This window comes from Cyprinus carpio, chromosome A13, assembly GCF_018340385.1.
Source record: "Cyprinus carpio isolate SPL01 chromosome A13, ASM1834038v1, whole genome shotgun sequence".
In the NCBI taxonomy this organism is placed as follows: domain Eukaryota; kingdom Metazoa; phylum Chordata; class Actinopteri; order Cypriniformes; family Cyprinidae; genus Cyprinus; species Cyprinus carpio.
Genome location: NC_056584.1, coordinates 10,044,777 through 10,072,570, shown reverse-complemented (window position 1 = coordinate 10,072,570; position 27,794 = coordinate 10,044,777). Strand labels below are relative to the sequence as shown.

General features: G+C 37.1%; 2 protein-coding genes across 3 annotated transcripts in view; both read left to right on the top strand.

Moving 5' to 3' along the window:
* The window catches only part of LOC109082614 (eukaryotic translation initiation factor 2-alpha kinase 3-like), a 35,846-nt gene extending 19,517 nt beyond the window's left edge, over window positions 1-16,329 (top strand). Inside the window, exons 3-18 of one of the 2 annotated variants that reach the window (XM_042768705.1) lie at window positions 5,231-5,425; window positions 5,557-5,687; window positions 5,889-5,994; window positions 6,082-6,180; window positions 6,288-6,453; window positions 7,593-7,733; window positions 7,819-7,941; window positions 8,049-8,275; window positions 8,382-8,494; window positions 9,241-9,363; window positions 9,442-9,591; window positions 11,542-12,229; window positions 12,325-12,498; window positions 12,760-12,861; window positions 13,260-13,322; window positions 14,817-16,329. In XM_042768705.1, the coding sequence (XP_042624639.1) occupies window positions 5,231-5,425; window positions 5,557-5,687; window positions 5,889-5,994; window positions 6,082-6,180; window positions 6,288-6,453; window positions 7,593-7,733; window positions 7,819-7,941; window positions 8,049-8,275; window positions 8,382-8,494; window positions 9,241-9,363; window positions 9,442-9,591; window positions 11,542-12,229; window positions 12,325-12,498; window positions 12,760-12,861; window positions 13,260-13,322; window positions 14,817-14,996 (2,781 nt within the window). In that variant the 3' untranslated portion in view covers window positions 14,997-16,329. Of the gene's footprint in view, window positions 1-5,230; window positions 5,426-5,556; window positions 5,688-5,888; window positions 6,181-6,287; window positions 6,454-7,592; window positions 7,734-7,818; window positions 7,942-8,048; window positions 8,276-8,381; window positions 8,495-9,240; window positions 9,364-9,441; window positions 9,592-11,541; window positions 12,230-12,324; window positions 12,499-12,759; window positions 12,862-13,259; window positions 13,323-14,816 lie in introns of both variants that reach the window. The other variant, XM_042768704.1, reaches the window with a different exon arrangement.
* A 1,151-nt stretch (window positions 16,330-17,480) lies between these two features.
* The window catches only part of LOC109062047 (attractin-like), a 50,289-nt gene continuing 39,975 nt past the window's right edge, over window positions 17,481-27,794 (top strand). The window contains exons 1-5 of the mRNA XM_042768703.1: window positions 17,481-17,967; window positions 21,698-21,781; window positions 23,165-23,278; window positions 24,352-24,480; window positions 27,110-27,312. Coding sequence (XP_042624637.1) covers window positions 17,705-17,967; window positions 21,698-21,781; window positions 23,165-23,278; window positions 24,352-24,480; window positions 27,110-27,312 — 793 coding nt within the window. The 5' untranslated portion in view covers window positions 17,481-17,704. The remainder of the gene's footprint in view (window positions 17,968-21,697; window positions 21,782-23,164; window positions 23,279-24,351; window positions 24,481-27,109; window positions 27,313-27,794) is intronic.

Sequence of the window (27,794 nt, the reverse complement as noted above, 5' to 3'; positions counted from 1 at the left end):
TATTATGAATATCTCATCTGTTGTGAAAAGAGGCAAAGGAGCATCAGCTGTTTCACAATAACGCTGCTTAGTCCTAAAACCCAGAAGAATATTGGCATTTGATTTTTATAATAAAGGTTTTTGATTAATGAGGAAAGTAAGGTCTGTCAAACCGATCTCATGAGAAAATGTAACTGTTTTAATAGTTTGCGATTTCATGTGAATTTGTACAATTTTATTAGTACGAAAACATGCGTTTTGAGGAGAAAAAAAAACAAGCATGAAGGGTCCACCCTAAAGCCTAAATCTCAGTGGGGTGAAAGCAGATCGTACAAAACGCACAAATGAGATCATAGAAATTCATAAGCAGTTGCCAGCAATTTGGCAAAGGAGAGTGTGTTTAACAACATGTGAAGAAGAGACTTTGACGGTTTTCTCTACAACACTTAACCACAGGCCTTATTTTACTTCCAAGTTCAGTCGTTCTGAAACCTGTATATTCCAGGCTGGCCTACAAATTACTGTAACAACTGAATGACTTTATTTACGTTAGGTAAACTGTAAATGTTTTGGGTTGTTGTTTTGCTTGATAGCATGTCATCTGTAGACCTAAGTGTGTTTATTTGATTTTAAACTGTTTGTAGGGTGCACTAAAGTGATTTTTGTGCCAGGAACACTGTGAAATTATATGTTTTGTGTGTGTGTGGGAGACAGAGAGATTACCGCCGAACAGGAAAGGGAGAGGGGATTGCGCCTAGCTTGATGTAATGCTATGTGTCAGACTCAGTGGAGCGCTATCATCTGTGGGAGGTCATTGAGTACAGAGGGATATCCTGCCTACATAGACACACTTCATACTCAAACCTGCTGTGATCCCGTAAGACAAGGGCTAGACAGCCTTTGGCCAAATCTCTCAAATTGAATGTGTCAAACAAGATTTCAGAAGTCATTGCCCACAGCTGAACTGAGTATTTGATTCCTGTTGGGCTGCTATGGGCTTCAGTCTGATAACATGCTTTCTTTGTCCAAATGTTCCCTACTCTTTAATGAACATGATGGCGAAGTAGGAATCATCCAATTTAAAGGAAACTGAAGCCTTGCTTAGTGTGTTCCAGTATATCTGGGTTTGTGATTATAGTCACTGCAGAAGCTCTCAAATCTCAACCATATTCATGCACATTCAAATATGGTGTGGCAAGTTATGATTGACAAATATTACAGAAATAACAATCTTGCTTTAACTATTGATGCCCATCAAAACTTGATTTAATTATTGAGGCCCATCAAAACTACAGCCTATGCGACATTTTAAATGAAATACATGAGCAGTTGACACCAGATTTGCCACTGACGTGCAAAAAGAGCTTTGCCAAATAATCCGTCAGAGAGAGCATTTTCAATACTAGGCTACCAGCTTGTCCCTTCAGTCATTTTTGGCATCAAGTGCATGACAATTTGTGCCATGTGTCTTTTTATAGAAGCTTCACTTTTGTTTAAATACCACAGCACACTGACATGAGATACTGTAGAGGTTAAATTACACACTTCGTAAAAAGCAGCTGACCATTTACATTTACAGCTTGAAGTTAAGAGGTTTAAAAGCTGGTCTTCCTTTCATGTAAGCCATAAAACCTCCTTGTTGTGTAATAAAAACTCATTCTCTGAAAATGACATTGAATTTCATGTTCTTCAAGGCTTCAGGAGCCTCCTTGTTATGAATATATGTATTGTTTATTTATTTATTTGGACATTTCTATAAAAATAAATATGATATCATTAATATATAAATATATAATTGAGAGAGTTTTTAAATAGATGTGTCCTTTTGTGGAGCTGACACTGTAGGTTTTCAGAAGCACTCTTTTACAGCTAATGGCATTAATGAAGTTCTGGACATTGGCAGGGGTTAAATCTGTGCTCTTCTAATTCATTGGCTTTAATTGTTCATTGATTTTAGGATGTAGTTGGGCTGAGGATGATCGACGTCTCACCCAGTGTCAAGATCCTGTAGAGCTGGAGATCAGACAAATAGATCACATGATGGATTAACACAATGTAGCACAGTGATGAGTCATCATTGCAGCACACACACATTCTTTAAACCTCTTACCCTCAGTACCACTGCAAGCTCTTCATAAGCCCCGCCCACTAACACGTGATGGACAGATGAGCTAATCCCCTCATTTCTTAGCCAATCACAGCGGCTGTTTTCATTCTCCAGGGGCAGGTTCAAGCTCAAACCGGTGTGCACCGTTTTGCTACCGTTTCCGGTTTGAAAGACTTGTTTCCTGGAAACGTTTATTTACATTAAAGGGGTCATATGATGCGATTTCAAATTTTCCTTTCTCTTTGGAGTGTTACAAGCTCTTGGTGCATGAAGAAGATCTGTAAAGTTGCAAAGACTAAAGTCTCAAATCCAAAGAGATATTCTTTTTCAAAATTAAGACTGCCACGCCCCCTAAAATGGCGTCCCCACACCTTTACGTCACTGTGGAAATATTTGCATAATGCCGCCCAAATGTTCACGCAAAGAAAGAAGGTGTGGTTTCAGTAACCGCAGTTAGTGTTGAAGCAGCCATGTCAGGGAGATGCTGTGTGTATCTAGGCGAAAGCAAAAGCACTTTATTTGGCCTTCCGAAAGTAGATGCATTAAGGAGTCTTTAAGATTACTTATGACAGAACAGCAACGCATTTTATGGATGACAGTTTCGTGAACCTAGGAGAGGAGGTAATTCTGACTTTGCTATGACAATCTGGCACTTCTAAATCAGCTATTGTAAGTATGTTTTGTTATTAAAGTATTTGCTATTGACTGTTCAAATGTGTTGTTTTGCGCGTCGTGTGTGAGAGAGAGAGAGACAGGGTCACACAGTGGAGTCAGCTGTCTTAACCGTCAGTGGCTTGTGTACTGCAAACACATACGAGCATCATCACTGTGCCTGTCACGCGACTCTGTTCCCCTTTTGGGCTTGAACTGTGGTAAAATTATTATTATTATTATTTATTTATTTATTTATTTATTTATTTATTTATTTAGTGGTTCAAGTTGAAGTCAGTATGTATATTAATGACAATATGGGACAAATATAATGTAATTTAGTGGCGGCAGGTGCTGCACGCTGCCGGTACATGTACAGTCAGACAAAACGACATGCAGTTATCAAAGGCGCGAGTGCACAAACAGTTGTGGGAAACGTGTTCGGTAGTTAAAGACATGCGTCTGTGGAGTGCGCGTTATTAGAAACAGTGTGCTCAGTAATTAAAGAAGCAGGGCGGCGTTTCTGTTATTTGGTTTGTGACATCCTTAACGGGAAGCGCTGAATCATCAGAACACCGGCGCAAGGCTGCTCACAGTGCTTGGTCATGTGTTGCATCAGAACCGTTTTTGGAACCAAAACTTAGAAATTGCTCACGGTTCCGGTACTTTTAAAAAAACAGAACCAGTTCTGAATAAGAACCGGTTCTCGGTTATATAATGGTAAACATCACAATAACATAGCACAACAACAGTGATCAGCAATAATGATAAGCCTAATACTCACAATAAAAATAATAAGGTCATATGGATCATAACAGTCTCGGAGGTGAGAAGTGGATTATTCTTCATCTGAAATGTTTGCGAGGCAAATGTTGGATCACAATAATTAGGAACCACAGTTTCCACAAATCTCTTCACTCGATTGGGATGTTCTCTTTTATTCTGGAAGGCAAGGGCAGTGACTGTGACATCGAGCCTATTTTGCAGTATTAAACACAAATGTATACCAATTATATCAGGCTCCAAAAATTCTTTAAAAAGAACACAAAAAATGGCCTTCTCAGCTGCCATAGTTGCAACTCTTGCATCATCAGAACAGGGTGTTCAACGGACCACCGTTTCAGTTTAAAAAAAAAAAAGTTTTGCACCGTTTTTATCGGGGCTGAATGCAACCCGGGTGCATGCTTTCTCTGTGTGTTTCTTGGTGTTTCAGCTTCCTGTTGGTCCATTCCAGTTGTCAAGAGCTGTGTCCGAAACCGCTCCCTATCCCCTATATAGAGCTATATTTTGGGTGTCGGACATTTTGTAGTGCTGTCCGCATTCTGTGTGAACGAGTTCATACCCTACATTCGTTCACTACTTTTACCCACAATCCTCTCTGATTTCGAGAGTACAACTGATGTACACTCACTGAAGCACTATTCCAACAATCCAATGCGGAGAACCTACAAGCTGGAAGCTAGTGCGGGAGCGAGCGATTTTGAATGAGAGATGCAGTTTACATGTTTAGTATTTCTGCTTTAACTTATTTCATGCAATATTAAAAAAATATGACCACCGTCATCTTATCTGAGTGCAAAACACTGCTCTGGAGAGTTTCAAGATACTAAAAATAAGAAATACATAAAATTTTTCTGTTGTATGTGTAGTGTTTTTTTGTTGCTAGAATTTTATTAGTATTTAATTATTATGAACATATTTAGCATTACAAAACAAGTTAGGCCTAATAATACCATTGATGAAACCACAAAGCTGGCGCGGAGGTAGGTATAATTACAATATAAAGTCTTTGTGAGTATTATTGTTGTTAATATTATTTTCTAAAATAAGGTACATGTAATATGTAAGTAAATATGTGAGGAAGATGTTTCTGCTCCAGCTCCAGCTCTCTGATGTGCAGTGTATAAGTCAGAGCCCCAAAACTCGCGTAACTCAATTCCTTCAACCCCTCTCATATATAGCACACAACTGAAATACAATATGTATTAGTGAATGAGTGAACGATTTCAGACACTGCTATGGTTAGATTTAACACAACAGGAAGTCAGGGATCTCATCCGAATCTCCTCTATTTTCTAATGTGTCTGTTTGAGCTGAGATCACTTTTTGGATTAGGGTCAGTTACAATATCCTTATATAATGGCCTTTTCTTTTTTATCAATGTGTGTGCGCAGGTGTGTGTTCAGGTCAGGATACTTGTGCCCATTTGTTCCTGTTTATCCTTAAGGAGGTGTAGGATTGTGTAACTATTCAGACAACAGTAGACCAAATACCAAATATTAATGGCATACAGTGTGATAATGCCACGCACAGACTTAAAGCTGATTGGTCAGTCTCAGTGTTGCCTGTCCCCTTGTCTCTATCCACCCTGCTGCTGATGATCGAAAACGTGAAATATTTCTCAAAATAAAAATCATGTGCCACTTTGACTCATTTACCACAACAATCAGATCAAATATAATAAGATTCTCATGACCTCTTTCTGTTCTTCAGATTTTTGGGAACAAGATGTTCATTCCCTCTCTGGATGGAGCTCTGTTTCAGTGGAACAGGGACAGGGAGAGTATGGAAGCAGTTCCATTCAGTGTTGAGTCCCTGCTGGACTCCTCGTACCGCATCGGAGAGGACACTGTGCTTGTAGGGGGCAAGACCCTCACCACATATGGCCTTGGTGCATACAGCGGCAAGGTAACTCAAACCCTGTTTTTTCAGTTGTTTTATAGAACAATAAATGATTGATGTGCTGTTGTGGCACTATGCAAACTCTTATCATATAGTATTGGTTGTCAGCTTTAACCTCCCTCTCTTTTTCTCTGTAGTTGAGGTATATTTGTTCAGCGGTGGGCTGCAGTCGGTGGGGGGACGAGGAAGGAGAGCCAGAGGACGTACTGTTACTCCAGAGAACACAGAAAACTGTCAGAGCCGTGAGGCCTCGCAACGGGTTTGAGAAGTAAGAAATATCCACAGGCTCTGTTGAGCGCTTCATGTGACCTTGCTTTTGAGTTCGCAAGTCACAAGAGGTAGATTGGGTGCATGCTATGCTAGCTTGTATCAGCATTGCATAGTTTGGCAGCTTGATAATAAAAACCATTGTAGAATGGTAGTCGTCCAGGTAAAATTCCAGTTGTTTTCTGTTTTCGCTCCCTGTTAGATGGAACTTCAGCGTGGGAAACTTTGAGCTAAAATTCATCCCAGAGATTCAGTCCAACATCAACTTTCTGGAGGGGGAGGCATCTAATGGGGAGACATGGCGAGAGGTCAGACATGAAGCACAACGCGTCATCCAAGAGGAAACAACACAAACCAAAAATCATGCTAATATGCATCCAAACTCGCACACTCAGGTAGAGGGCTTAGACCTGGTCATTAAGGTTTCTGTGCCGGACTGGAAAGTCATGGCCTTCAGCACCAAACCAGAAGGACAGCTGATCTGGGAGCATCAGGTAACACAACTCAACCTGTTTTGTTGCCATTTGGAGTCTCAGCTGAAACTTATGATGAACAAATTCACATTTCTCATGATTTCTTCTTTTCTTTCCTTTTTGTAAAGTTTTGCACACCCATTGCCTCTGCATGGTTGGTAGGAGGGGGAAAGGTGATGCCTATTAGCCTGTTCGATGACACCTCGTATAACTCCCACACTGAGACTGAGGCTCAGGAGGACGATGACATCATAGAGGAGGCCCGCGGGGCCATGGAGTCCAGCGTTTACCTGGGTAACACACACTTGACATTTGTTTTACACATGTGGGTGTGTAAGAGAACATGTTTACATTTGGCTGAACCAGTTAATAGTCAGGTCTAAATACAGGTGTAAACTGTGTCTCGAATGTTTTTGTGATCCCTTCATTCAAGCTACATTTGGAAGTGGTAAAAGCTAATGCATCCTGGGCAACAGGGAAGGACCACGTCCTGACCTGTCAATCAACCGTTATGATAAAACAAGAGCTATAACTTTGAGTTTAAAAGAAAATAACGGTTTACTCAAAATTTGAAAAGCCAACTTTAAACGCAGTTAATACAGTTGCTCAGCTAAAATGAGTATTCTGTTAATTTTTCTCATTTTGGGTTCAGTAAGGGGTTTTAATTGAAAACTTTTTCTTTGTTTTTTTTTACCGAGCAAGGATGCATTAAATAGATTATCAGCGACAGTAAAAACATTATTATTGTTTTAAAAGTCATGATAAATATCATTATTTGTAGTAATGTTCCGCTTTTCTGTTGAAATTTAAATTAAAAATTAAATAATAAAAAGCACAACTGTTTTTTTTTAATGCTGATAACAGTAATAAATGTATCTTATGCAGCAAATCAGCATATTACAGTAATTTCCGAAAGATATGACAAATCTGAAAATTCAGCTTTGCTATTACAGGAATAAATTGTTAAAATAAATTGTAAAAGTTTAATCAAAAAATATTTTTATATTCTAATAATAATATATATATATATATATATATATATATATATATATATATATATATATATATATATATATATATATATATATGTATATATATATATATATATATATATATATATATATATATATATATATATATATATATATATATATATATATATATATATATATATATATATGTGTGTGGTATAATTTAAATCTAAAAATATTTTTTGATTAAAAAAGGAGATAATCAGAATAGACTTTCAAAACAAATTAAGTAGGTGGTGTATGCAATCACAAAATTCGGTCACAGGAGATCACAGGAGATTTAAGACACATGTAATTCCAGCTGTGAAGAGCAGGTCTAAACAACTTTTTCTTCTTCTTCTTTTTTTTTTGAGAAATAGAGACATGTAATTGGAATGTAATGTGCTTTCTTTCTCATTAAAGGAATGTTTCAAGGTCAGCTGTACCTCCAGTCCTCTGTGAGAATCTCCGAGAAGTTTCCATCAAAGCCCAAAGCTCTGAACGGTTGGAGCAGTGACAGTGACACGATGCCACCACCTACGGTCAAATGGAAACCCCTCATCCGTGAGTATATTACATCTCATATAAACAAATGTATGCACTAAAGACAGTGTGATGTTGTCAATAACGCTTGTCCATTTCCTCCTAGATTCCCCTTCCCGTACTCCAGTCCTGGTGGGCTCTGAGGAGTTTGATAAATGTCTGAATAATGATAAATTCTCTCATGAGGAGTACAGTAATGGAGCTTTGTCAATACTGCAGTACCCGTATGGTAAGAACAACAGTCATTCAGGCCATTTCAACACTTGGTTTGACTGTGAACGTGTGGTTTGAGAGAGAATTTGAACTCATCACCTTCTTCTCTGTTTCCCAATGCAGATAATGGATACTACTTTCCATATAGTCCTCGTTACCGCAACCGGCGTGATGAGACGGCTGTGAGTGTTCTGCTGAAGAAAGATGGACAAGGGTCACAGGTGAGAAGGAAAGACCCTGTGCTGCTTCTGCCGTGGTGGAAAGAGATTCTGGGTACCATCATCTTCTGCATCGCTGCCACCACCTACATTGTCCGCAAGTTCTTCCACCCACCCACAACATACGTGCGGGTAAACAAAAACTCATAATACACACAGAACATCATGTTTTTTATAGTGTCAAAATAATGTCAGTGAAAAGTCATGTTTGTTGCACTGTTTTAATTCATCTGTGCAGCAACGAAAGGAGTCTGAGACACAGTGTCAAACTGACAGCAAGTTTGAACTGGACGTTACAGAACCCAAAGAAATTGTTGTCACAGAGACACGTCCCTGTGAATATGTCTCTAGGTAAGTGAGCATGCATTTCGAATTTCATATTTATGCTAATATTGCTTAGGGGTCCATTGTAAGTTTATTAGTGTAGGATGGTTTAATTTAATTACATTTTTGGAGAACTCTGCATAATAAACAAACTCACACAACTAGTAGTAGTTCAAAGAAAAGGTTTTCAGAAATAATGCCTGTTTTCAAACATGACACATTTTTATTATTTGGACAAATAAGTAGATATTCTCGCCACTGGTTGAGCATGTGTCCAACTCAGTCGGGGTGCTCAAACACATTGCACTTCCATTTGGTGCTTCTAGAAGCAACTTTACCTTAAAGTTACAAAGGGCTCTGTCAGAATTCCAGTTGGAGTTCCTCTTTTAAATGATGAAATTCAAACCCATTTCTTAAAATAGTTTACACTTGTTTGCACATGCTACATTGGAGACTTGCAGTTGCTGAATGTGGAATGCACAGATGGCATCGTGATCATATTTTACTTGTAAATTCTCATGGGTAAATGCACAGCTATTATGACTTGAGTGCTCTTGCTGTGCAGTTTTTGTTGTTTGAGTTTGATTGTTTTTAAGTGGCGTTTTAAATGACTAATTTATACAGCATGTAACTGTTTTAGTAGGTTTGATGTTGAGCTCAGTTAAACACCGCCGCACAACTGTACTTCTGTACAACATACAGTGGTGATTCAGATCAGCAGAGCAAAGTCCAAAGGAATATTTTCCTAACTGATTTGTGTTTGTGTATATCAGGTACTTGACAGACTTTCAGCCAGTGCAGTGTTTGGGACGGGGTGGATTTGGTGTTGTGTTTGAGGCACGCAACAAAGTGGATGACTGCAACTACGCCATCAAGAGGATCCGTTTACCCAACAGGTATCAATCAACACAAAACAGTAGCGCTCCATAAAAATGTGTGTATGTTTGTCTTTAATGCTGTGTTTGTGATTCTAGGGAATTGGCCCGTGAGAAGGTCATGCGAGAGGTGAAAGCTCTAGCTAAGCTGGAGCACCCAGGCATCATCCGTTACTTTAACGCTTGGCAGGAGAGTCCGCCCCAGGGCTGGCAGGAGGACATGGACAAATGCTGGCTCAAAGACGCTAGGTGCGAAAAATGGCCTTAAATGTAAACTTGGTGACTTCTGATAAATTCAGGGTTGTTGTGGTCATGGATAGCCAGAGAATTTTTAAGTTATAGTGATTTCTAGGCCTTTAAAAGTTGTGAAAATTTCTCTAGCGAATAAACAGTTTTGTAGTTGTTCTTAGTTATACAATGTTTCATTGTTATGAATATTTAGAGATGTTGCAATGTCTATTAAATTATTATTTTTTTTTAATCATACTAAATACAACATACTAAATACAAAATGGTGTAATTCTTAAATATTTTACATTGAATTTAAAATAAAGTCATATCTGTTGCCTAGCACATTTCTTCTTATAATGCTATTATCAATGTTGCTTAATATTTTTGTGGAAAACCATGATACCCTACGATTCAAAAGTTTGCAGTATGATTTTAAGATTTAAAAAAAAAAAAATGTATACAACTTTTATTCAGGTAGGACACATTAAATTGATCAAAAGTGACGTTTTGGTTGTTTTGAATTTTTTTTTTTTTTAATTTTATGGTAACACTTTATATTAACACTTTATATTTTTTTTAATTCATCAACAAATAGATGGAGAAAAAAATATGGTAACACTTTCTATGAAGCCTGTATTTATAATACATTATAAGGGTATTCTCAAAGCATTATAATGAATGAATAATCATCTCATAAATAATCATAACAACATTTATAAAACATTGTAATACTTATGCATTTGAGGTTATAACTTTTAAGAGTATGACTATTTATAACACACAGTTCATGTCATATTAAATCTACTAAATTTATAATGGATTATCTCATATTGTGACATTGTTTAAGATCTGCACAGTATCTTACTACATCTTGTGAGAGGTTAGGAGTGTTTTTGAGTGTTTCCTGTGAGGTTAATGTTAATTTAGCTGTGAGCTAGTTTAAAATCAGTTGTAATACTTTCAAATGAAAAAAAAAAAAAAAATGTTTTTTAAAAAAAAAATTGATATTACATTACATTTTATTTTGATGGTCCCCTTAGTCTATTGACTATAAGCAACTTTGCAACCACATGCCAACTAACTCTCATTTAGAGCATTCCTAGACTTAGGTTAAGGTTATGGTTGGTAGAATAAGTCAACGTACTTAAAGTTGCTTATAATGAGTTAAATGTCTTTTGGGGAACCAGCAGAATAAAGTGTTAGCAGATATTTAGCAGACATACTAATACTCCAATGACTGCTAGTTGACATGTAGTTGCTAAGTTAATTATCAACAGTTGTCTAAAATGTACCGACAAAATAACCATACTGATATTACAACAAAAACAGTTCAAAGCATATATTATTATTTGTTATTATTATTATTATTATTATTATTATTATTATTATTATTATTATTATTATTATTATTATTTATAAGTGGTCTTTGTCTGCTATAAGTAAAATGGAGTTAATTAAAGCAGACAAAGATCACTTATAACTAATAAGACTGCATTATAAAGCCTTTTGGATGTTTTCATGAAGACTTTGTATTTTCCATTTTACAGTAAAAACACTAAAGATACACAGAAGTTATTGTGCAGATCTTAGAAAACGGCAAGATATGAGACTTATAATACATTATAACTATGGGAAATATAATTCATTAGAATTTAAGTGGATGCAGCATGTTCATTGTGTTATAGATCATCATTCTCTTAAATGCTATAACCACAAATAAGTAAGTATTATAATAAATTAAAACTGTTCTTATGATAATTTATGAGGTGATACAACATATTATAAGGTTTTTATAATGCATTATTTATTCATTACAATGCCTTAAGAATACCCTTATAATGTATTATAAATACGGGCTTCATAGAAAGTGTTACCAAAATGGTTTATTTTTTATTATAAAATTAAATCTGCTGTATCTTAGTGAAGCAAGGGCATTAACTGGAAGGCTGCTGTTATTAAATTCCACAGTACCGCTGACTGGCTGCTGAGCTCTCCTGACCACATGGAGGCGTTCTCAGTTAAGGTTCCTGTGGCCACTCCTTCTCCAGTGGACTCCTCATGCATGTGTGCGGCCGGTGGGGACATGAGCGTGTGCGTCGGGGATCAGGTGTGTGTGGAGGGCCTGGGGCCGGACAGTATGATGTCAGAGCGTGACAGTCAGGCTGACCCAGACGCTGTCCTAGAGGTCTCAGATTCCCCACACTCCTTTGAGCTCTGCCCTCCTCGCACAGTTACTCACGGCGACTGCACTTCTTCCTCCTTCGATATCGTCTTCGAGGACTCAGGCTGTGAACACCAGGACAATGACAGTGACCTCAGCGGAAGTACACCAGTGCCACCTGTGTGCCTTTCACAGTCTGGCTCCAAACCTCAGAGTAGTATATCAGCGGGACCTCCCGCTTCCTTACCTTCAAGGCCCACCTCTCTGAGCCTGGCCCCCAGCACCCCCTGTCCTGCCACGCGGCCCCTGCTCACACCTAAGGTCTACTTGTACATTCAGATGCAACTGTGCAGGAAGGAGAACCTGAAGGACTGGATGGCTCAGAGGTGTCTGCCTGAGCTCAGGGAACACACTCAGTGTCTGGACATCTTCCTGCAGATCGCAGAAGCTGTGGATTTCTTGCATAGCAAAGGGCTAATGCACAGAGATCTTAAGGTAGGTGCTGAAAAGGAAACATGCTTGCAATGAATGGAAACAAAGCAGACTGCCCTTTCATGTTCTTTTCTTTTCTTTCTTTTTTTTTCACTCAGCCATCTAATATCTTCTTCACAATGGATGACGTGGTGAAGGTGGGAGACTTTGGACTGGTCACTGCCATGGATCAGGAGGAAGATGACGAGGAGCTCAATACCCTCACACCAATGCCCATCTATGCCCGTCACACTGGCCAAGTGGGCACTAAACTCTACATGAGCCCTGAACAGGTCAGTTCCAGACACAATTTAGTGTGAAAACAGTCCTGGTGTTTAACATTAAACAAGCAAAGGAAAACGATCAAATTGCAAGGCATGAGATAAAAACAGCTTAAAGGCCACACTGATGGTACTAAAAAAAAATTCCAAGGTTGGCAGGTCTGCATGTTTATGGCCAAATACCACTTACATTTTTATTTTGATGTAAAATGTGAAAATATATTTATTTAAAAACTACTTTTTCCCTTTTGTCTCTTCCTTTTCCCTCTGTAGCTGTCTGGGAATTCTTATTCTCACAAGGTAGACATATATTCCCTCGGCCTGATTCTTTTTGAGCTTCTCTATCCCTTCCGCACCCAGATGGAGAGAGTCAGGGTAAGACCACTGTTCAGATGTTTGGGGCCTGTAAGATTTTTGTTTTTGAAAGTAGTGTCTTACTATTAACCTACCAAGGCTGCTATTATTTGATCAAAAAAAAAATATATATATTGTGAAATATTATTACAATTTAAAATAAATGTTTTCTGTTTTAATATATTTTAAGTAATTTATTCCTTTAAATCATTTTTGTAGCAATATAAATGCATTTACATTTTTGTCCTTGTTGAATAAAAGTATTAGGCTAAGTTCTTTCCAAAAAAAAATTAAAAATTCTTACTGACCCTAAGCTTTTGAACGCTAATGCACTCAATTAAATGCAAGAATAAAAATTTTTAATAGTACATTTTATTAAATTGTACCAAATGATAAACATCTAACTGTTTTTCTTTTAGACTCTCACAGAGGTCAGAGCCCTGCAGTTTCCTGCTTCTTTTTGTAAGGCCAATGTCCTGGAAGTAAGTTTGTTTGCGTTTGTTTGCCTATACTGCTGGGTATTTTGCAATGGATGTGGGAGGTGGAGTGAGAGTGACCTTACAATTGGGAAATCCTAAAGATGTACAACACTTCTGGTGCCCCCTATAGGTGCAAGTTACAATTACAACTTCAACATCTCCAGACAAAAATTCACCTAGAATGTTAAATCAGCTGTAAAGGCTGGTTCACACGGCAGGATAATTAGGCCGATTTTAGCCCCGATTCACCCCTTTCGACAATCTTAGGATACTCCGATTATCGTAAAATAATCTGATCAAATATTCCTGCCGTGTGTGGTGTGTTAAGACTGCTCTCCTCTGCTCGGAAGGACGTCGGGACCGCTCCCGATCTCAAATCGGGGATATCCAACATGTTGGATTTATTTGGCCCGATTTCGTCTCGTGTGTGGTGTGTCCCCCGAGGACAAACGATCACGCAGCCTGTGGACTGTGGCGTGTAGCCAATCAGAAAGCGAGGTGAATATAATATAACAAATACAAATAAAGTCGATGGGCATAACTACATCGCATGGTGCACCAGAAAGTCCGGTGGACGTCGGAGATGGAGGACCAACTCAACTAACAATACAAATAAAGTCGATGGGCATAACTACATCCACAACTGCAGTCCACCAGAGTACATGGAAACGAATATAACGTTTATTTCTGTGTAGTAGTAACAACATTTCTATGAGATAAAAACAACAACAACTTAACCTCCATATCATGAGTAGCAAGTATAGTCCATGCTGCGTTGTCTTCTTTGACCATCGCCTTTTCTTGTTTTTCTTATGTTTTTTTTCAGTTAAAACACAAGCACAAACTGGCCCACTGCATCCTCTTCGTCCGCCATGATTGTTTACTCTGAAGTCACATCTTGAGTGATTTTGCGAGATTTTTCCCGTCTGACATGGGAATGCTCGGGAGTCAAATCGGTTCGTGTGTGATGTGTTGATTTTGCCGTGTGGCTGCACACCACACACTGTACGACCAAAACTGTTAGACCCGTGATTTTTTTATCGCCGTGTGTGGGGTCTCTCAGGTTTGGAAAATCGGCCGACAATTTTAAAATCGTCCCGTGTGAACCAGGCCTTAGACTTGTTTTAGAATACTTCATTTAGAATGTTAAATCAGCTGTATTTGTATAGTACATACCATTTTATATAAATACATTATACATACGTTCATATATTCATGCAATACAGAAAATTGAGCACAACTTTGTAGAATACGGGTTTGTTCTCCCACCATTTTCTGTTGTGAGAATAAAAAATGTCTTGCCTTTGGTTATTCGTTCAAATAGAAAGTATTCAAACTGCTACTTTAAGCAAGTGGTTCTCAACTATTTTAACTCAAAGGCCCCCTATATTTAAACTATATTATAACTGTACCTCTATATATATTTTAAATGTATTTTTACATGAGATATTATTGTGTATTATTCCACACATTAATATCATTGTGTTTGTGTTTCAGGCTCAGATGGTGTACTGTATGCTGTCCCGAGTGCCTGCGGAGCGGCCAGAGGCATCAGAGATCACAGAGGCCCCTTTGTTCCAGGAGCTGGAGGTGCCCTGTAGAATCCGCCAGCGCACTCGGACATACAGCGCTTCATCTGCAGGACGACCGACACGACAGATATCCTCCTCAAACTAGAACTCCCTCTCAAAGACAGACATGTACTGTGCCTCATCTGTGGGATGACAAACACAACCAGTCATCACCTCTTAGAACGCACATCATTCAGACACTACCCTACAGATAAAGAGCAGATAAACTGAGCCCAACTAAACAACAGATCATTCCACAAACCTCTACAACTGGAACCAAACACGCGTAACCATAAAACGAGCTGCACACTGTGGCGTTTGTGCCAAGGGCATTCAGTGGTTTACATTAAGTCCCCATTGCATTTCTTTCAACTCATAGTTGACCAATCCCATGATTCCACACTTGCTGTAGGAGGAGAGTTGTTGTTTTTCCAGTGCTAACGAATGCTGCCTTTGGATGCGTTCACTCTGCATGTCTTAAACAGGAAGTTGTGCAACGCGTGCTTTCCTATTCAAACAGAAAGTTCAAGTACAAGTTGTTTTTCTCCTTTAATGTAAATAGGCTAAAATAATAAACAGGAGAGGCTTTGATTGTGTGATTTTTTCTTACCAATTTTGATTAGAGGGACTCAAATTTCTTTTGTATATGATGGAATTTTCTGTATAGTAACTGCTTTTTATGACTTTTTTTTTTCAACTTCTATGGACAATTTTTCTAAGAATTGTTGTCAAAGTTTGAGAGAATGGCGATGAGAGTGGATCTTTATGGTCTCTTGTGATGGATTTGATCTCTGTGCTCGCGTTAAAGAGCACTGGTGCCTCTGCACCTGAAGGAGCCGCTTTTGTATGTATGTGAATACTGGTGTGTTTCGTAAACGGGCCTTTATGCTGCAGAACGGACATGAGATTATGACCTTTGACCCTTAATCATGAGGACTGCGTCCTGTAATCCACGTCAGGGATCACTTGTGAACCCTTCACCTTTTAACCTGTATCTGTGACCCCAACCCAGTGAAGAGAGCAACAAGTGCTGATCCTGTTTGTTTAGATCACTGTGGCATATGCTTCCACCAGGTCTTTCCCTGCCTAATGATCTTCTTCAGTCTCTTGGTTTAAATCGGTTTTATTCATGCCTGGTTCATTGATGTTAATGTAGTATTTGGTTCTGACAGTTCAGTTCCTCCAGTGTTTTTCAGATATTTTGTTTTTCCCTGTGACTGTTGAAATCCCACTTCATGTTCTTTAGCCCAGCCATGTCTCTTGCCGTCTTTGTAAATATGTTTATTTGTTTTTATTTATGTTAAGTACAAAAATCAATCCGTTGGATTGGTTGAGGTATAAATAAGGTATATGAATGCACTTCATCCAGTGGAGTGTGTTGAAATATTGTGACTTCTTACAAGTCAGAATTTAATAAACATTCTATGATGTTTGTAAAAGTGCTTTGTTTTTTTTATGGGGGAAAAAGGAAAAAAAAATCTAAAATGAATACACAGTATAAAGTCTTTTTTATGGATGCAGTTTTTTTAACAGCAGTTTCCTACTAAGACATGCTAAACGTAAATAATCTTAAATTAAAAATTCTAAAAGATGTATTTCCTTCTAAATGTTGTATATAGTGTTATCATGCTTTTCCAAGAATCATTTTATAGAACCGTGAAACAAATTATTTGCAAAAGTTTTGTTTCACTTTTATTTCTAATATTTGTTTATGATGTTTGTCATGCTGAATACAAATATTATTTCACTTTGCGTTATTAACTGCTCATGAAAACTGAAAAAAAGTTGACAGTTTATACAAGCTAATCTGTTATTACTCGTGCATAAAAATGACATGGTACATGCACAATTGTTAAACCGAAACGGTTACCAAAAGTAAGCCTCCAAAACTTCTTAAGTGTACGTTGAATGATTTTTGTCTTTTATGACTAGTTCTGGAATGCTCCAGAAAGCACTAGAATATTACAGAATATTACAGAATGTTAAAGAATGTTGCAGAAACTTCTAGAATGTTTACATCCTTGCAAAAGCAAAATATCTTTAAAAAAAAAAGCAAATTAGACAACTTATCTGTACTAAACCAATGTTTTATAATTAATGACAGGAGTTCTCAAATTTACCTGACCTAAATGTTTACCAAAATATTGATGCTACGTGAAAATAAATCGTACGATAATAATTAACACCACAGAATTACAGAATTTCCATAAAAAATCATTTAAAATTTTGTTGAAGACCATCAAAAAGCCACAAGAGAACGCTGTTGAGCTCTAGTTAGATTATCTAGAGTCTAGACTAAATGATTTCTAGATACTCCAGAATGTGTGGAATGGAATAGAAACCTCATCACAGACGATTTAATATGATAATTCTAGAAAGATTTGTAGAGAGTTATGATTGCTTTATAATTTTATGACCCAACCGCGTAAATATCCTACAGACCACTTCAACTGCATTGTACGTGTCTATTATAATGCTTTATTTCTAAAATATTTCACATTATTCTCAATGTTTATATTATTTGCTCTGGGTCATTTGGCCCAATTACTACATTCAATTCCGCGCTCCTTATTGAGCCATGCGTACTTCCGCATCTCGCCGACATCTCGTCATTTCCGGGTGTCAATATGCGTCTCGGTACTGCAGCGATAAGCATCGGTAAGATGTGAACGGGAAGGAGAGATAAAACAATCTGCTTCCGACACAAAACCACGGGCCGCCGACAGCATCGAGGACACTGCTATCCTTTGTCTCCCGTCATCCGCTAGTGACTAGCAGCCGATTCGCCGCAGACTGTCAGCCGTATCTGCGCGAATGGCCGGGCAGGTTCGGAAGGCCCTTGGCCGGGGCTGGTGTCTGACGCTCGGCCTGGCTCGCGGAGGCCTTCACGGCACCGTACTACGATCTATTATCTTCATCACAGCCTTCAGCGGACTGGTCCGTCTACCCGCGGCCACGGAGGCGAAGGAGTGCGATAAACCATGCTTGAACGGCCAGTGTAACACCGCCAGCGGCGTGTGTGTGTGCGAGCCGGGATGGGTCGGGGAGCAGTGCCAGCACTGCGGCGGCCGCTTCAGGTGAGACACAGACGGCTCTTATTCCCAGCTGATGCTCGTGACGTTGACACGAACGCGTCTAATGCATGAAGATCTTTCAGAACTCGCTGTAACTTCTGTCACAGTTCGGTTTACGTATGGTAATATTGACAGGGAATTATGAATATAAAGGAGCTGCGCTGTCTGTCATCAGAACTTACTTTAGTCAGAATCTGCTCTTTAACAGGGTGCTAATTTTGATTCTTCAGAGACACCCGTTTAAGTCTTGAACACCTCGAAGTTTTATATAGACTGTATATATAAAATATTCATTGGGGGTCCTGTGAAGTATGTATTCTTTTTATACATTTGAAAGTATAAATGGGTTTCAACAGCTTTTTTCAAACATTTTAGTAACCACAAAGGTATTGTCATTAAATATCACTTTAATTTTGAAAGTATGTAACAAAAAAGATCTTGAAAAAAAGTTTATATTTATATAGGCCTAGTTGTATGTTTGCAGCCTGTGGGCACAAAAAAACAAACAAAACTAGTTTGCGCAAGCGGATGGGGCCCTTAAGTTTTTGCTCACGGAAGTATTGTATTGTTGAATATTTTGTAACATCGTTTATTGCTGTTGTCTAGAATGACTCGTTGAGGCTATTTGAGTTATCCTTATTTGGTCCTGTGGTAGAGTTGGTGTTTTCATAACTACTCAACTTTGGCTTGAAGCTGACAACATCAACATCGCTGACGAAAGAACAGTAGTATTTTATGGTTTCATTGAAGTATGAATACTGCTACATCATGGGATGCGACTCACTGATGGGCAAAGTCTGGCAGAGACACTGGTTACATTGGAGGCTGTGGATCATGTGGGGTGAATCAGGCTCCGAAGAGACAGGCAGACTGAAGCCAAATGATCATGTGGTGCCAATCATGAACCTTAACACAGCCATGCTGGAGGCAGAGACCGTTCCTAACATTCTGCCATTTCATCTCAGTTCAGGCATGTTTCTGTCCTGCTAATGACCAGGAATAAAGAATACAGAACGCGGTCTAGATTCACTAGTAGATCTGTTTTTCTATGTAGACTTCTGTGAAGCAAATGTACATTGGGCATATTGTTGGCACATGTGTCATGATCAGAGTAATATTTTATCAATATTCTGTTATTTTGACACTCTTCACAGGTTCTTTCATAATCTGAGTTTCTTATGTGATGTTTAATCATTGATGCTGTGCAGCGATCAGACCCAGTGCTGTTATCGATTGAACTAAAAAAAAAACCCACTAAATTTCATTAATTGAAATTAAGCTGAAATAAAATAAAATATAAATAGTAGATTAAAAACTTAAAAACATAACCAATAATTACAAGTTTTACGCTGTAGTAAAACTAAATGCGGAAAAAATAAAGCTTAATAGAAATGTAAAAAAAATGATGAAAGCACATAATAAAATTATTAAAACTTCAATTAAAATTAAAAAGAACACTGAAAATATTAAACCAAAATCTATTTCAAGATAATAATAAATACTGTAGTAGTATTGAAATAATTATTAGTAAATAATACCATGATAAAATCATGATGTTGGATGTGTGACTTTCGATATGGAGAGGCTTTATATATGAGACATATAGAATACAAAAAACAGTACACAAACAGACTAGTACATGTATGTCCGAATTCACAGTATTTGAAAAATAGTAGGCGAAAAGTATCCTTATGTCCTACTACTTCTGAAGTGCACATTCGATTGACACTTTACTGTCCCATGAGGCCATAGGTGAGGATTTATGAATGGCAGTGAAACGTTGCAGAAACATGATGAATAGTCATCCAAAATTTATTTATACTGCCTATACTCATGCTATATGGAACATAAGTTTTAATGGTTGTGAAGGATTCCTAATTCAAATGTAGTACCTACTCAGTACTTGATTTTGGATGCACCAATGCTGTGTTTAGATGGTGCCATGCTTAATGGGGATTCCAGTACCATTGTTTTACAATGCTTCTTGAAATTGACCATGGTGAAATTTTCCATGATCCATTTTTGGGGGTACCATGATATGTAAATATGACAATCATTCAGTGTCACAGTATATTTCATAGTAACACCAAGCTACTTTTTAGTTATGAGTGCAGTATGTGTGAAAGTGAACTGAGAAGAGCTAACCGTGTCTTAGTACATACTGATTTTTTTTCTTCCATATAATAGGAATCTATAAATAGAATTCAGTCCCTGTGTATGAAATCACAGAAAGAGAGGATGTGTATCCTGTCTGAAAGCTAAGATGCTGTGTGCGTTCCTTAATTTGCTGGTCCGTTCATAATTCCGTAACATAATTATCAGCAACAGGATATGCTTTAGTAAACAGCCTGTTTTTAGTGGATCATTTGCTGAAGTACACAAGCCTGACTGTTCTCCCACACCAACCGCAAACACAAGAAACATCCATTCCTGCCCCAGAATGTCGCCCTGACCGGACACTGCATTTCTGCTGAACACCAAATGATGGTTTGTTCTGTTAAACCGCTGTGTGCAGCCTCGCAGTAGATCACGCCAAGTGCTCCGTCTCTCAGCAGCTCCGTCTGCACTTAGCAAGTCTAATTCTCAGTAGACCCAGGTTTAATATCACTTATGGCAGACAGGCATTTCTGACATTCACTCAGCTGTCTTATATCATCATAAAGGCTGAATGGAGACAACTGCACAACTGACCAGAAAAAAGCACAACAGCTCAATTATTCTTCAGTCTTATGCCCATTTTGGATGCGTGTGCTTTATTTGAAGAAATCCATGATGTGATTTTAATTGTTAATGATTCTAATGGGACATTGTTGAATGATGATCTAATCGGCTGCGTGGAAGATTGCTGTGCTCCGTCGAGAACCGTGTCTCGGTTATGTGTGTTTGTCACAGCTGCTGCTGGAGAGTGTATGTGCAGCTCCCACAGGATTGTGGGTGTGTTAATGAACTGTTTTTTAATGTTAACAAAGCTCCACGAGGGCTTAGAAACCTCGTCGTTCACTACACAACGCAGCGCGTAGCTACTACTGCCACACAAAAAGTTACGGGAGTGTGGAAGTTTCTTAGGTTCCATAAATAAATGATGGGGTGTTAGAGGGATAGTTCAACCATAAACAAACATTTTGTCATCATTTAATCATCCTCAAGTTGTTCCAAACCTGTATGAATGGGTTTCTTCTGTTGAACACAAAAGAAGATATTTTGAAGAATGTGATCAAAGTGATCAATTTTCAAAATTTCTATATATATATCGTAATAATATAATTATTTTGCATTATTTTGGCCACCATAATCGTGTGATGAAAATCTGATTTTGTACCAGAGAAAATGGTCATTTACTCAACCTTGTCGTTCCAAACCCATGGTATTTTCTTGTAAATGATGACTGAATTTGCATTTTCTAGTGAATTATCACTAAGAGTTTCTAAAAGTCTATTACATCTGAGTTAGTTTTTGTTTTCAGCATTACTTGTGAAACTAGTCTTAGGCTGCACTCACTGTGCTTGTGTTTACACTGTTGACCCTTGGATCTTGAAGTGAGACACACCTGTTATTTAGTTCCCCCTTTAAACGTTTACTGAGGGCAGTTAAACTTGCTTTACATCATTTGTAAACTGTAAGTGATTCATATTTGTCTTTTATAATAACCTGTAGGTATACCCTTTAGGTGAACTATATGTGGGTGTGTTAGCAAACGTGGTTCGATTGGTTTAAATGTGTCTGTCATACACAGGCTAACGGGACCCTCAGGTTATCTCTCTGATGGACCAGGAAACTACAAATACAAGACCAAGTGCACGTGGCTTATTGAGGGACAGTGAGTATTGGCCTAAAAATGAAACTCTCTTTCTTAGATTAGAGGTCTGAACGTTAAGCCTGAACCTGGCCTGTTATCAGCAACTTGTAACCTGACATGAACTGAACAGTGATGTAAAATTGTACATTTTGGCTTAACTTAAAATCGATTATTCTTTTATCACTTGAATAACAATTGATTACTCTTCCATCACCCCCCACCACATTATTTAATTTAATTAAATAAAATAAAAAAAAAAAAACAAACAAATATATAATTTACAAATATATATTACTAGGTCACTAGTTTGGGATCAGTAAGACTTGTAATGTTTTAAAACAACCCACCAATGCACATCAATTAATTTCAACCAAAAAAACAAAAAAAAAAAAAAAAAACACAAAACTTTAAAAAAATAAAAAAAAAATAAAACAATTTTAAATATATAAATGTTTTTAAAATATAATTTATTTCTGTGATGCAAAGCTGAATTTAAATCAGCCATTACTCCAGTATAAAGTGTCACATGATTCTCAAGAAATCATTCTAATATGCTGATTTATTATTAGAATTATCAATGTTGGCGACAGTTGTGCTGACAAATATTTTTTTGGAAACTGCAATATTTTTTTTCAGGATTCTTTGATGAATAAAAAGTTTAGAATAAAAAGAACAGCATTTATTCAAAATGTAAACCTTTTCTAACAATATAATTCTTTGCTATCACTTCTTAACAATTTAACACATCCTTGCTGAATAAAAGTTGTAATTTCTTTCAAAAAAATATGTATATAGTGTGTGTGTATATATATGTGTGTATATATATAAACTTATATAATATAATTTAAAATACAAAGAATACTTAAAAAAAAAATAAAAGCTCTTCTTTTTAACTTTTAATTCATCAAAGAATCCTGAAAAAAAGTAACAAACCTGAAAATTACGATTTGCATCACAACAACAGTTTCCAACACTGATAATAAATCAGCATATTAGAATGATTTCTGAAGAATCATGTGACACTGAAGACTGGAGTAATGATCCTGAAAATTAAAGCTTTGCATCACAGGAATAAATAACATTTAAATGTATATTAAAATAGAAAAACGTTATTTTACATCATAATAATATTTCACAATATTAAGTTTTTCCTGTGTTTTTGATCAAATAAATGCAGCCTTGATGAGCATAAGAAACTCTAATTGCTGTATCATGTGATTAATTAAAGTTTGAAATGAATGTCAATCCTATATTTATTAATTATTTCCATAATACACATTTTGATTCATTGCCTATTTGATCCATTTGTCAGCTCCTGTCTGGTTTGGCTCATTTAGAAGACATCTGTATCAAATACATAGTATTTGTGTGGGTTATGGTGCCTGATGGCTGTTTTCTTGACAGGCCAAACTCAATCCTGAGGCTTCGCTTTGAGCATTTTGCCACTGAGTGCAGCTGGGATCATCTGTATGTGTATGATGGAGACTCCATCTACTCTCCTATACTTGCTGCCTTCAGGTATTCTCGTCATTTCTCTTTATTTCTGTGTGTGTGTGTGAGAGGTGTAAACAGGAGGAGTGAGATGTCCAGGTAATGACCTGTTAATCCTGGATCAGGTTAGAATACTCTCCAGCTCTCAAGCTCCTTACACCACATCAGACGCTGATTTTGAAAACAAGTGTCCCGTGTGAACGTTCCCTAGGAAATCTAACTGAGCTCTGGTGGAAATACCCTGATATACATGTTATCCATGATTAATTGATTCTTCAACCAAATACATTGAATTGATTAAAAGTTACAGTAAAGACATTTTTAATGTTATGAAAGATTGTTATTTCAAATAAATGCTGTTCTTCAAACTTTTTAAAATGTATATATATTTTTTCTTCTTTTTTTTTTTTGGAAGGAAGGAATTATTTTCTTTTCCAGCAAGGATGCATTAAATTACATTTTAAATTGTTACTTATTATTTTTTTTATTGTTATTTTAAACTGTTATTATAAATTGTAGTAATATTTCACAGTATTACTGTTTCACTGTATTTTTGATCAAATAAATGCATCCATGATGAGCAAAAAAAAAAAAACTTTCTGAAAAAGTAAATAAAAAAAAGTCAACAAAATATTTATTTATTTTTATTTATTGAAGTGGAGAAAATTACAGTCATCTGATTTTATTTTATTTTTTTCCTTTCAAGACTTTTGTAAGTCTGTTACATTCAAATGTAGACTGGTCTAATTTGAAAGCAAAAAATAAAGACTGGTTACCCCTTGGCTAACTGCTAATTGGTCAAACTAGTTCTTAAGACGCGGTCTTAACATAGAAGCTAAGTTTATGCAACTGGCCTCAGGTGAGCCTGCAAGTAGAAGTATGAACTTGGATAATGACTCCAATAGTTTGTACAATATTTGATAGGACATCTACAAAAACCCAGCCCTAACACTTTAAAAAAAAAAGCCCTTTATAAAGAAAGTACACAGACACTTTAATAGAGTACAGTTAAATGAGAAAGTGCTGAAATGATTAAATCTGTTGGGTTCCCTTTCAGCAGAGGTATAAAGTGTTCTATGTTCTTCTCTTTCGTGTTCCAGTGGTTTGATTATTCCTGAGAGCTACAGCAATGAGACTGTCCCAGAGGTGGTGGCACAGTCTGGCTTCGCCCTGCTGCACTTCTTCAGTGACGCGGCATATAATCTCACTGGCTTCAACATCTCTTACAGGTAAGCTTTAATTCTTGGACCCAAACAGATTGCTGCTCACAGCTGTACTGTAGTTCTGTTCCAAAACCTAAGGGGCTGCTTGCTTTGACAGCATCTTAAAGCATTGTAGGCATGCTTCCATCAACTGTTCCAGAAGGTAGACAGCAAAATGTGCACAACTCATAATAAGTGCACTACAGTGTAAAAGTTTGGGCAGTGTGTCTGCATTGAGTTGAGGTCATGTAATAAGTAGCAGATGGACAGAAAAGTAGTAAAGAAATGGTTTTGGGGTCCAAATTCAATGGCTCACTTTATTTTATACGTGCTGTGTATTTTTAATTTAGCAAAATGTGCACAACTCATAATAAGAACACAACAAAATTAAAGACAGGCACATTAATATTATCAAAAAAGACTCATTCTACAGATGCATTCAATTGATCAAAAGTGTCACCAAGGTAATTTGTAATGTTAGAAAAGATTTATTTTCATCAAGGTTGCCACAAAAATATTAAGCAGCACAACTGTTTCTAACATTTATATTAAGAAATGTTTATTTTGGCTGGACTGTCCCTTTAAGGCTCTGTGCGCTAGAGAACAAGAGTGAGAACAAGAAAATGCAGGTCAGGGTAATTTAAGAAGAGTGGGACAGAGGAAGCGCAGATGTCTTTGACCTCCGTGTCTGTGGCAGGGACTGCTCATGTGAAGTCCTGACGGTAACTGCGGCGGTTTCTATAGCGACTGCATTTATAGGGACCCAAAAAAACAAGTTGGAGTGCAGCATCAACAGAACATCAAACACCAATCCTGGCACACACTGCAGACGTTCTGAGACACTCACAAAACCGTGTGAAGCTGAAAGACAGATGCTAGACTGCCTGTTATTCTCTGCCCTCCCTTTCTTCCCATGTTCAGCTGTAGAGGGGAGTGAGCTGCCTACCAATGCAGCTGTTCTTCATACACACTCCAGTTCAGGCTAATGTTGAAGCAGGTTGTATTGAAATAAGCTCAAGCTAGCTCCTCCTTCAACCCTACAGTTGCTTAAAAGATACCTTTGAGCTGCAAAAACAATTATTAACCTAAGATGAAGTTAAAATATTAACCAAAAGTCTAATTTAGGTTAATATTTGGTTGTTGTAAATCCTTTATGGATGGATGACTGTGACACAGCTTTGCAGTTTGCAGTGTGTTGCTGAATCAGTTTATACTGCAGCTTTCTAAATCATAGACTAAACGTCCACTGTATGGCCAGACACTGTTTTATGGGGAAATAGGCAGACAATATTGGCAACATCTAATGTCTACTAAGTACAGTGTCTAACTATGTGCTGGAAAAGGTAGATGCCCAAACAAACAGTGTAACAATAGGCTTACATAAGGTGTGGTGGGTGCAAGGAATTTCATTAAACTGAAGTCACCCTGTTCAATCAGTATGATGAATAAGATTCAAAATAATGCAGTGTGGCCTATGCATTCCTGTATCAGACAAGTTAAGATTTAAATAAGGAAGCACAGTAGGTATTGGCATGTTTGTTAAAATGAATTGTGTTATCAGTGGATATTGGATGCAGATAATATCAGGGCATTTGTGTGTTCCAGATTATAAAATTATTAAACTGTTGTCTATACTTAAAACTCATTTCAGGCCATCACCATTTAAAATTCTACATCAACAATTAAAAAATCAATTTATATCATTTATAAAAAATTCAAATAAAATAGAAAAACAACAAAAATATTCATAATATAAAATCAATTTTCATTCATAATTCTGTACTAGAAAAAAAATCAAAGATTATTTTTACTTTTTTTAATAAATGTAAAAGTAAATTTCTATCATGGTCTAATGTGTAGACACTGCAAGTACACTATTTTTAGGTTGACTGCCTGAACGGTGTTATTTTAGCATTGATATAATATTTTGAATTAGCTTTTTATATTTTTAATTTTAGTTTTATTACTTTTACTTAATTTTGATCATCATATTTACATTTATTTAAAATTTGCATTTCTGCTTTATTTCAATTAATGAAAATGATTTTAATTGTTTTAGTTTTGGTCAACAACTGGGGTGAAAAAATATCAAAATAGTGCAAATCGCGATATGAATTTTGCAAACACTTGATGGAATGTTTTTAATACTTAAGAAAGTTACAAAGAAAGGTTTAGGTTGACACAAATAGCAGAGAATTGACTTACATTTTAGTGCCAAAAATATGAAACAAGTATGTTGCTCATAGCATTTTCAGCTTTTAAATGTATTTAAATATAATTTAAATGTATATTAATTTGCATGGCATGCTGTATCACATTTTTTAACAGGTTTTCCTTTAATGTCATCCAGCCCTAGTTAACAATAACATCACTGTTCCTGAAAATTGTAATCATGTTGGCTCTATCAAAACATTGCTCTGATTGAGCAGTCTGACATATCAACTTCAGTCTTGGCCAGTGGCGTGGGTTCGGGGTGGGGCTACCTGAAATAAGCTGTTAGTGGGAATTTATTGCCCAAACAATGGTAGACTAGAAACAATCCTTATTTTTGCAGCTCTACCAGTAATGCAATAATTTTAGTTTTGGTCTAGTATATCAGTACAGATGTGAGATTTCCTGTTGCATTGATTTCTCTGTGTCTTTCTGCTCTACCCAGGTTGAATATGTGCCCAAATAACTGCTCTGATCGTGGGGAGTGTCATGTGGGGAATTCCAGTGACTCTGTGCAGTGTGAATGTGAGGCTGGCTGGAAAGGAGAGGCCTGTGATGTGCCCTACTGCTCCTCTGACTGCGGCTTCCCTCTGCGGGGACAGTGTGACAGGGCCTCCAAACGCTGCCAGTGCAACCCAGGATGGCAAGGTAAGTTGTCATATGGCTTAATCATAAGAATGACAGTAAGCTACTGGACAAATGTGACCTTGGACCACAAAACCAGTCTTAAGTGTCAATTTTTCAAAATTAAGATTTATACATCATCTGAAAACTGAATATAAATAAGCTTTCCGTTGATGTATGGTTTGTTAGGATAGAACAATATTTGGCCGAAATACAACTATACAATATCTGGAATCTGAGGGTGCAAAAAAATCTAAATATTGAGAAAATCACCTTTAAAGTTGTCCAAGTGAAGTTCTTAGCAATGCATATTACTAATCAGAAATTAAGATTTGATATATTTACGGTAGGAAATTTATAAAATATCTTCATGGAACATGATCTTTACTTAATATCCTAATGGTTTTGGCATAAAAGAAAAATGGATAATTTTGACCTATACAATGTTTTTTTGGGGTATTGCTACAAATATACCCCAGTGACTTAAGACTGGTTTCTTTTATGAA